General features: G+C 54.0%; 1 protein-coding gene across 1 annotated transcript; it reads left to right on the top strand.

Moving 5' to 3' along the window:
- Positions 1 to 1277: 1277 nt before the first annotated feature.
- SFXN3 (sideroflexin 3) lies at positions 1278 to 9070 on the top strand. Its single transcript, XM_064373966.1, has 11 exons — positions 1278 to 1366; positions 2533 to 2696; positions 3339 to 3513; positions 3858 to 3952; positions 4340 to 4415; positions 4573 to 4658; positions 4929 to 5056; positions 5230 to 5279; positions 6811 to 6860; positions 7651 to 7698; positions 7969 to 9070. The coding sequence occupies exons 2-11, from the start codon at positions 2536 to 2538 to the stop codon at positions 8063 to 8065; spliced, it is 966 nt and encodes a 321-aa protein (XP_064230036.1). The 5' UTR covers positions 1278 to 1366; positions 2533 to 2535; the 3' UTR covers positions 8066 to 9070.
- The last annotated feature ends 1478 nt before the right edge of the window (positions 9071 to 10548 follow it).

The raw sequence follows: 10548 nt of genomic DNA, 5'->3' as shown, positions 1-10548 counted from the left end.
GATACAGCCGGCAAGCCCGCCCACTCTCCGCGGAGTCTGCGGGATTTGAGCTGGCCTGCGCCGCCCTGGGCTCCCATTGGCTGGTAGGGCCGCCAGTCACTCCCTCCCGGCACCTCCCATGGGCACTGGGTACAGCCACGCGTTACCTGGTCCCCGGCAGCAGAGTTCTTTACCCGTCCCAGTTCTGGTTCTAACGCCCCATCCCATCCTGCAAATTTAGGGCTTGGGTCTTGGCTTGTTCCCCTCCTGCTAGAACTACCTCTTCTCCGAGCCAAGCCAGCTAACGGGGCTCCTGGAATTGCCACCCCTCTGCGGGCACCCTTGAAGTCTCCATGGGGGGATGTCACGGGGCAGAGCGGGACGTGAGCCTGCATTTGCTGCAGGCATGCTCTGTGTGGTGACTGGGTAAGTTGTGAGTATGTGCGTGGCTGAGGGGTGCTTTCTTCACTTGCATCCTCCTCCTCTGTCAGAAGGTGTCTCTGGCCACCCGGTTCTGGAACGGTCGCAGGGTGGGACGGCTGGTCCCAGGACAGGAATAATCCTAAGAATCATTCTGATGCACTTGCTCGGATGCAGACCACAGGATTACTGGGGTTGTCTGCCCCTCCACATCCCAGGGGTGGGGCTACCGTCTGGGGTGCAGGGCTAAGGGTTGGGAGAGTAAGGAGACCAGGGACACAGTGGAGCTAGGGGCCAGAGAGGGGGAGCAGGGAGAGGGCTGGGGACATGGAAGGGGCACAGGCACGCCAGGAACGGGGCTCTGAAGTGATGCGAATGCCGAATGCCGCGCTGCTGCAAGAAGAGCTTGTGGGTACCGGGGTAGGAGCCGAGTGGGGCAAGCAGGCAGAGGCCATTGCCAAGGCAGCCATCAACTAAACATGCCAGGCGGTAACCCGAGTCCCTCCCGGCGCACCAGCAGAGGACCGCCCCTCCATGCCGCCCACCTGCGCCCTGGACTTTCTCTCTGGACACCTAGACGCTTGGCTTCAGGGCTGGGGCCTCCTTAAGCCCGCCAGGGGACTGTAAGCAAAGGGAACAGCGCCCGCGGCTCTACCCATTCTTCTCTCTGGCTGGGGAGGGGGCCAGAACTGATCCCCGAGGTATGATTGGCTCTAGAAAGCGGCTTAGGGCCTGGTCTTGGTGGCCCGGACTTGGGGCATCGCCTCAAATGACACCCACCGCCCCCAGGCTCTGCCAATCCCCGGGCCCACCGCGTGGGCGCGGCCGGGAAGCTCCCGCCCCTCCCTGCTGATCCGCGTCAGGCGTGACGTCCCGTGTGATGGCTGGGAGGGCCCGGCGGCTGCAGCGGCGACGGCCGAGGCAGAGAGGAAGGCGGTTCTGAGAGCTTCAGAGAGCCCTGGAAAGCGTGAGTGCTCACTGTCCCAGGCTGGGGGTGGGGGGGTTACAGAATGGGGGTCAGAGAAGGGGGCCTGCCTTGAAACTGTCCTGGTGCAGTCAGTATCTGCCTCTATGCAGGTCCACAGGGCACAAGGGAGGTTGGTGGAGGAATGTCAGGGTGGGGCTGTGTGTAGCCACACATTCAAGTGTCTTCAGATGGGCCCCGTGTGTGCCTGTAACGGTCTTTGAGGACTGGTGTATACAGGGCACCTCCGTGCTGTCTGTATGTCTGGGTAGGGCGTGCATGATGGTGTCATTGTGTGTGGGTATGTGAGTGTGAGGGGAGGGCGTGTCTGCCTCTGTGGGAGGAAGTGTGGCTGAAGAGGATTAGTCATTCTGTAGGATTCTGCCCAACTCAGCCAGATGGCTGCGCCAGGCTTTCCTCTCTGTGCTGGGTGGAGGCGACAACCACTGAATCCTGCTCTTATCCAGAGGCAGGTGGCTCAGAGAGAGGTGGATGAGTGTCTGTGCCAGCTCTGCCTGGCCAGGGACCATGGAGAGCCTGGGGTCATTCACTGTGAGTTGGAGAAGATAGGTCTGTCGAGGGGACTTGTGCATGCCCACATGCACACACAGGCTGACATCAGAGTCCCCTGATTGAGATCTGGAACAGATAAGCCTTGGGTGGCCAGTAAGGCCTTGCTCTCCTCCAGTCAGGGACTGGAGCGTGGGACTTCTTATGCCATCTTTCGAAAAAGCCTTGGGGTTTGTATCCAGGTCTCAGGGCAGCTGGGGCCTAAAGCTAACCTGAGCATGGGTGTGTAATGTATACATTATATATTTTTGTACATCTGCAGCATATGTAGCTGGGATGTCTGTTGCTGCTCATGTGTCTACCACACACATGTAGATCCTCACTCATGAAAATCTGTACCAGGACAGAGCACAGGGAGATCTGTTTTCCTGTTTCTGGTCTTCCCCTCCGTCTCCTCCAGCGGCTGCAAGTCCCTTAGCTGGGACATTGTCCAGGAAACAACTCCTCCCTACATTCTTGCTTACCTATCTAGAGTCACCTTGAGCTCTTGAAGGGACTGATGATAAGCTTAGGGGCCAGGGCAGGGGCACCAAAGCTTCCCCTAGCTGCAGCCCTTGGATCCTTGGACCCCCACTCTGACTCTTGTTTCTGTCCTGCAGAAAATGGGCGAACTGCCTTTAGACATCAACATCCAGGAACCTCGCTGGGACCAAAGTACTTTCCTGGGCAGAGCCCGGCACTTTTTCACTGTTACTGATCCTCGAAATCTGCTGCTGTCTGGGGCACAGCTGGAAGCTTCTCGGAACATCGTGCAGAACTACAGGTGAACCCCTCACCATCTGACCCTGTGTGCCAGGATCTCATTTTCCATGATTAGTATGTTTGTTACCTGCCTCCTCAAGCTTAACAGTGAGCCTATCCCTCAATCCCCCTCACTCTCTGGCCCCCTCTGCTGGCATCACAGATAACTAAGGTACAGAGCTTTAACTCAAAGGATTTTAGGTCATTTCGATTGAGAAGATGGCATTAATATTTATGGGAGGCGGTGCTCTATGTTTCACAAACCTCTACAGGGACCTATCCCGTTGCTGGGCCACCCTCTGCAAGAATAGAGGTGCTCAAAGTGGAGTCCCAGGAAGATAGGAGAGAATCCTTATCTTTGGGAGGAAAAATTCTTGCAATGCTCACAGCCATTTTTGACCCACTGGAAAGCACCATCACCCATGGCCCAGCATTTTGGCAGAACAGAAGAGTACCCCTCTTTGTGTGGCTAGAAGGGAAATAGAAAATAGGAGCCTCCACTTCTGGAAAACTTTGGCCCTCCTCTAAAGACAAGGAACTCACTTATGCTGAGATTGGGGTTCCTGGTTCTCTGTCCAGAGTTACCCTGAGCTGGGCAGGTGGGGCCTGGGAGGGCAGATCTGCCTCCTGACATAGCGTGTCTGCTCCTTGCCAACTTCTGCAGGGCCGGTGTCGTGACCCCAGGGATCACTGAGGACCAGCTGTGGAGGGCCAAGTATGTGTACGACTCCGCCTTCCATCCGGACACGGGGGAGAAGGTGGTCCTGATTGGCCGCATGTCAGCCCAGGTGCCCATGAACATGACCATCACCGGCTGCATGCTCACCTTCTACAGGCAGGTCTCGTCGCATGTCCCCTTTCTGAATGCCCTGAGCCAACGGCTTGACTAGGTGCCTCTTGTCTGGGCCAACTGGGGCAGAGTAGTGGGTGAATGAAAGGTTGTGTTAGAATCCCTTCCATTCATCAGAACTCAGCTTGAGGAGTTCTCTCACCCCAGAGACAGTAGGTGTGTTTATGTAAATGGAGGGGGTGGGGTACACAGCGGTTACCAGAACCGGTTCCAGGGCCATCAACTGGGTCCCTTCTTAGGCTTGGAGAATAACCTTTGGTTTCATTACAGGGGCCCAAAGATGAGGGCCACTGTAGAGGGGGCAGAAGTGAGTATCTTTGTTCCCTCAGGAAGACCCCAACTGTGGTGTTCTGGCAGTGGGTGAACCAGTCCTTCAATGCCATCGTTAACTACTCCAACCGCAGTGGCGACGCTCCTATCACCGTGGGGTGAGAGTCAGCCCCCAGCAGGAGCTGCACGGTCCTGTCTGACCCTCTTCTCCCAGTCCACACGTGCCTTCCCCTTTCTCTCCTGTTCCCCTGTGGTTCATGCAGCCAGTGCTCGGTGCCCTCTCCTCAGCCTGCCCTGCCTCAACTTACCCCGCCTAACTGAAGGCATGAGGTCCTCTTATGTATGCTGTGGGGGACCCAGCCCTCTTCAAAGGGTGTGACCGGGGCTTCCAGACAAGTTCGCGCTGGAGATGGAGGGAGGGCTCGCTCTGAGATGAGCTTCCCCCTCTACGCCTCATGTGTTGAGAATCTGGCATATCCCTAAAGGAAAGGGCTGCATGCTGGACTCTTCACTTCTCTCCTGTGACCTGGCTCTTCTACCCACAGGCAGCTGGGGACAGCCTATGTGAGTGCCACCACTGGAGCTGTGGCCACGGCCCTGGGACTCAAATCCCTCACCAAGGTAAGGGCCCCACTCCCCTGGCCCCCCATTCATCCTCTATCTGCCTCCTCCTTCCTCATCACACCTCCAGTCCTGACCTATATGTCCCCATATCTCCCCAGAGTCCTTCACCACCCCATGGCCCTCCAGGCCACTGAACAACACCCTTCCTCCCCAGCACCTGCCCCCCTTGGTCGGCAGATTTGTGCCCTTTGCAGCGGTGGCAGCTGCCAACTGCATCAACATCCCCCTGATGAGGCAGAGGTGAGTGGCCCCGGCTCCTGGCATATGCATGCCCAGTATAATGTAGCACACTGTCCAGCCATGCAGACTGACTCAGAATGGGGATGTCCCTCTCCCTCCCTAGACATGAGCTGCTGGGTCCTGGCTCAGTCTCACCCTGGGATCCTCAGGTGGGAGAACCAGCCTTTGAGTCTGGGGTGTGTGGGGGACGCTATGAAGCTGCTGCCCATTCAGGCATTGCAGACGGGATCCAGGGCCTGTGATCTGATGCCAACCCCCTTCCTTTCGCAGGGAGCTGCAGGTGGGCATCCCGGTGACTGACGAGGCAGGTCAGAGGCTTGGCTACTCGGCGACCGCAGCCAAGCAGGGAATTTTCCAGGTGGTGATTTCAAGAATCTGCATGGCGATTCCTGCCATGGGTAAGGCAGGAGTGGCTGGGCGGGGCATGGGAGGCTCTGAGAGAAGTGGGTGCAGTCAGGGGCTTTGGAGGACTCTGGGGAGAGTGGGAGGAGATGTGAGGGGTTGCCCTTCACAGTTCCTGACTTTGACTCCACTACTAACTCTCTCCTTCTTGGCCCTGCTCTTCCCACAGCCATCCCCCCACTGATCATGGACACTCTGGAGAAGAAAGACTTTCTGAAGGTAGGCGACTCTACCTCTCCTGTCCTGGAAGTGGCAGTGGCTGGAAGAAGTGACCAGTCCCCAACCCTCTCTCCAGCCTAGCCTGAATCTCTAAGACTTGCCAGCCCTTCTCCTGAGCCCTGCACCTCCCCCTCCACCTTCATTCATTCTGCAAGAGTGAACCGGGCTGAGGTGAAGGAACACTGCGGGGGCAGGAGGAGAGGAGAGGACAAGGGAAGGAAACCAGCTTCCCCAGTGTTACTTCAGAGGCTTCTGACACACACAGGAGGGGACTGTCACAGCCACACTGGATCTCATGCTCATTCTCTCACCCCCGAGTGCCTCCATACTGAGAGGTACACACGGCCGCACAGGCACACACAGACACAAACGGGACACAGAAGTAAAGCATGGGAACAAGCTCTGGCTCATTCACAGAATTATTTATTTACAAATGGACTGAGTGCCAACTCTGCACCAGGCATGTTTTAGGGCTGAGGAGACAGCACTGAACAAGATGGTTATGGCCCCTGTCCTCATGAAGTTTGTAGTCTGGTGCAGAAACAAGTAAATAAGGAGGCATGCGATAAATACATTCCTTTTTTTTTTTTTGAGACTCAGTCTCACTCTGTCACCAGGCTGGAGTGCAGTGGTGTGATCTCGGCTCAATGCAACCTCCACCTCCTGGGTACAAGCAATTCTCCTGCCTCAGCCTCCCAAGTAGCTGGGACTACAGGCGTGCACCACCATGCCTGGCTAATTTTTTGTGTGTTTTAGTAGAGACAGGGTTTCACCGTGTTGGCCAGGATGGTCTCGAACTCCTGACTTTGTAATCCAACTGCCTCAGCCTCCCAAGGTGTTGGGATTACAGGCGTGAGCCACCACCACCCAGCCAATACATTCTTGAAAATTATAATACGTGCTTTGTAGGAAAGCAGTGGGCCAGTGTAATTGAGATTCATGGGGGAGAGCTGTGTAGATAGGATGGTCTACACAGAGAAGGGGCCTCTAAAGCCCCAAAGGATGAGAAAGAGCCAAAGAATGCAGAGAAGAGTTTGGGGTGGAGGAAACAGTCAGTGCAGGGGCACTGCAGCAGGAGGGTTTGCACATTTGAGAACAGACTGGTGGTCCCTGTGGCCAGAGCAAATTGAGAAGAGTGCCGAGGAGGAGATGTGCTTGGAAAGGGTCAGATTCATGCCACTGGGGTAGAAAGAAGTGAGTGGAGGTTCAGAGGAGGTTTCCTGAAGAAAACAGCTCCTGGAGGAAGTGAGGGAAGAAAAAAGAGGGCCAGGGAGTACCATGGCAACCAGTTCTGAGAGGTGGGAATGTGTCATGGGGTGGCAGGAGGGTGATCAGCAGACAGGCCTGGCTGGAGTGGAAGGGTGCGATCTGGAGGTCCCAGCCCTGTCATCGCCTTGGAGGAAAGAAAAGGGCCACAGTTCCAAGGGCCCCAGGGAAAGGCTAATGGGATAGAGCCATGGCAGGTGAAATGGATGACAGTTAGTGAGGCAGGAGACACGAGCCATTCCATTGTCTCTCTTTCTCTCCACAGCGCCGCCCCTGGCTGGGGGCACCCCTGCAGGTGGGACTGGTGGGCTTCTGGTAAGTGTGCAAGGAGTTAGCTGAGGTGTGTGGGAGTGCCTTGTCCATGGTGGATGTGGGTGGGTATGGATTGCCTTTAAGATGTTTATAGACAGCTGGGAGCGGTGGCTTATACCTGTAATCCCAGCACTTTGGGAGGCTAAGGCAGGTGGGTCATCTGAGGTCAGGAGTTCAAGACCAGCCTGACCAACATGGAGAAACCCTGTCTCTACTAAAAAAATAAAAAATTAGCCAGGCATGGTAGCACATGCCTGTAATCCCAGCTACTTGAGAGGCTGAGGCAGGAGAATCGCTTGAACCCGGGAGGTGGAGGTTGTGGTGAGCCAAGATCATGCCATTGCATTCCAGCCTGAGCAACAAGAGTGAAACTCTGTCTTAAAATAAAAAAAAAGATGTTTATAGACATCATCCATTCATACATTCAGTAGGTGCATGTCTTGGACACCTGTAGGGTCTATGAATGTGTTAGGGGGTGGTCCCTGTCCTGAAGGTCAAGCATTTAGTTGAGGGGGTTCCAGTCTTCACCTGTAAGAGGAAACCATGGAAATGTACCTTTTGGTGCCATCCAGCAGTTTCGTGCCCATTTAATTCCTGATTCTGCCACTTACTGGCTGTGGGGGTCTCTTTCCTCAGAACCTGATGTCCAGGTTGGGTTTACTATTCCTAAAAGGTCCTTTCAGCTTTAATCAATCTCCACCCCTAGGGGCTATCTCCAAGGATGGGGCGGGATGCAGGGAGGGAACACCCTAAGGCCAAAGCTTTACAAACCTTCAATACTCGTCTCCCCCAGCCTGGTATTTGCGACCCCCTTGTGCTGTGCCCTATTCCCCCAGAAGAGGTAAGTGCTGTCTCTGGGCTGGGTGGGGGGCTCTGGATTAGACTCTGCATCTCTGGACAAGCTGACCTAGGATCCTCCAGTGTGTTCAGGAAGGAGGCCTGGCAGGCACTCTGCTGATTCTGGGAGTGGGGCAATGACAGTGAGCCAGTCCTTCTGGCAGTAGAAAGGAGAGAGGATTCTTCAGCCTGGGAGGAGGTGGGATGGCAATCCCTGGGCCTGAGTGGGGTTGGGTTCAGGGGATATTAACTGGACTGTGCTGTTCTATTGCAGCTCCATACATGTGAGCAAGCTGGAACCAGAGCTGAGAGCTCAGATCCATGAGCAAAACCCCAGTGTTGAAGTGGTCTACTACAACAAGGGGCTTTGAGGAGGGTCAGCCTCTGTCCCCTCCCTCACCTTCTTGGGCTATTGCTTTAGTGGAGTCATGTCACCCCTGCCACTTGCCTATCTGCCTTGCACTGGGCAGGGGCCTTGGTGGGCAGATGGCCATTGAGGGTAGCTATCTATTAGGCTGGGGGAGATACCTCCATAAGGCTTTTCCTCTCCTCTCTGGTTGCAAAGAGCAGAGCACATAACCCCTCCCTCCTGTGCTTGAGTGTCCACGCATATACATACATGATACATGTGTGTATGTGGACGTTGGGTCCTGAAAGCTAAGAGCAGGCATGCTATCCTGCTATGTTCTGACATCTGACTTCCCTTCTCAGCCTCACATCCACCTGCCTGCCAGCCAGCCTACAGGTGGGACTTCCTTCTCTAAACTGTTATACCAGCCAAGATATTTTTGGTGGTACCTCATCTCTTCTAGACATAGTAGGAGCCCCAGAACCTCAGGACAGAGACTTGGAGACATTAGCAGGACAAAGCAGGCTGAATCCTTCAGGTTTCTGATACCTAGCTCCCCAAGCCGACTGGGCTGGCAGAGGAAGACATGTTGGGACAAGGCAGGGGACTTAGGCATTCCTTAGTGCCATCGCCTGTATCCTGGAACAGCTCCATTTCCCCTCCTCCTTTCTACCAGACAAAGGAGTGCCTGTGTCCTGTACTGCCCTTGCTGTCTCCCCCACCACCCCATCCTGCAGCATGGGCATCTTCAGGGACAGTCTGGGAGCTCCTGGTGTGTTCTGACATCATGACCTCAAATCTAAATCCTATAATCCCAACTCCCTTCCCCAACCAAAAAGCCACAAAGGCAGAGCAAGCATTCCCCTTTAAGAGCTCCCACTGCACCCCTCCTGAAGGACACAGCTGTAGGAATGGTGCTTAAACTCCATAGGTATCAGAGAGGGTGTAACTACCACATCCTCAAAGGCAACTACGCCGCAAATGTACAATGTTAAGACAGGAAATTTTGTTTTCCATTGTCTTTTTTTTTTTTGATGGTATTTCACTCTTTTTGCCCAGGCTGGAGTGCAATGGTGCGGTCTTGGCTCACTGCAACCCCCGCCTCCTGGGTTCAAGTGATTCTCCTGCCTCAACCTCCCGAGTAGCTGGGATTACAGGCAAGCACCACCACATCTGTCTAATTTTGTATTTTTAGTAGGGATGGGGTTTCACTATGTTGGCCAGGCTGGTCTTGAACTCCTGACCTCAGGTGATCCACCTGCCTTGGCCTCCTAAAGTGCTGAGATTACAGGCATGAACCACCACTCCCAGCCTGTTCCACTGACATTTGTTAGACATTCAGCAAAACACCCCACCTTAACTTCTTTTCTTTCTTGAGCCTTGGTCCTGTCCCCACCTCCATTTCCCACCCCCAGGAACAGGAAGGGCCCAGGCATCAGTGGCTAGTCCACATAAAAGATGGGCTTGCGGATGGAATGGGTGGTGGTAAGTTCACAGAGTGTAGTCAGATCCCAACTCCCATGACCTCTGGCTGCAGTGGTGAGTGGGGCAGGGCAGATGAAAGGGCTCCAGTGGGATCCTCTGAGAGCATTTTCCTGCTTCGCCCATCAGCCGTCCCCAGTGATAACATCTAGGAAGCCAGTTGTTACTCAATAAACTGCAAACTTGTCTACTTCTTGGCCTTCACTTGATTCCATGTCCTGAGTGCCCAGAAAGGTTCTTCTGGCTGCAGACTTCCATCTGTTCCCACTAAGTCAAGGTCTCATTCCTCCCTTTGTGTAGGAGTCTCATCCCCCAGCAGAGGGAGCTCTAAGATTAGAAAATCAGTCCTCACACTGGCACCCCAAGTATGTACTAAGGTAGAGGGGGAATGTAGATGCTTTCACCATCTCTTTCTTTTCTTTTCTTTTTCTTTCTTTCTTTTTTTTTTTTTTGAGACAGAGTTTCACTTTATCACCCAGGTTGGAGTACAGTAGCACAATCACGGCTCACTGCAGCCTTGACCTCAAGGGTTGAATTGATCCTCCTGCCTTATCCTCCCAAGTAGCTAAGACTACACGAACGCACCACCACACCCAACTAATTTTCTGTATTTTTTTGTAGAGATGATTTTTGCCATGTTGCCCAACTCCTGGGCTCAAGCTATCCACTCACCTTGGCCTCCCAAAGTTCTGGGATTACAGGGATGAGCCACCATGCCTGGCCTAGATAACCAGTTTTAATTTCATCCTGTTCTGTCAATCACCAAGCCCACTGGAGTCCTTGGTCAACTCCTGAAGCTCGTTCTGCAGTTATAGTTTTGGCCTTTGGCAATTCCCATAAAAAGAGGCCTTGTAGTGCCAAAAACCGCAATCACTCATGCACCAACCTAATACTTTACTGGAAAAATCTATGTAAGATAACCCTGTCTGGGGAGTGAGGTACAGAAATCTCTGCAAAACAAAATGCTTAAGAACATTTATAACAGTTATCTTTACTCCACAGATAACAATAAACCATGTCAGA

This window comes from Aotus nancymaae, unplaced genomic scaffold, assembly GCF_030222135.1.
Source record: "Aotus nancymaae isolate 86718 unplaced genomic scaffold, 86718_ANA_hifiasm-v0.15.2.pri h1tg000010l, whole genome shotgun sequence".
In the NCBI taxonomy this organism is placed as follows: Eukaryota; Metazoa; Chordata; class Mammalia; order Primates; family Aotidae; genus Aotus; species Aotus nancymaae.
The sequence above is the reverse complement of the archived record's forward strand: the minus strand, read 5'-3'. Positions and strand labels throughout refer to the sequence as shown.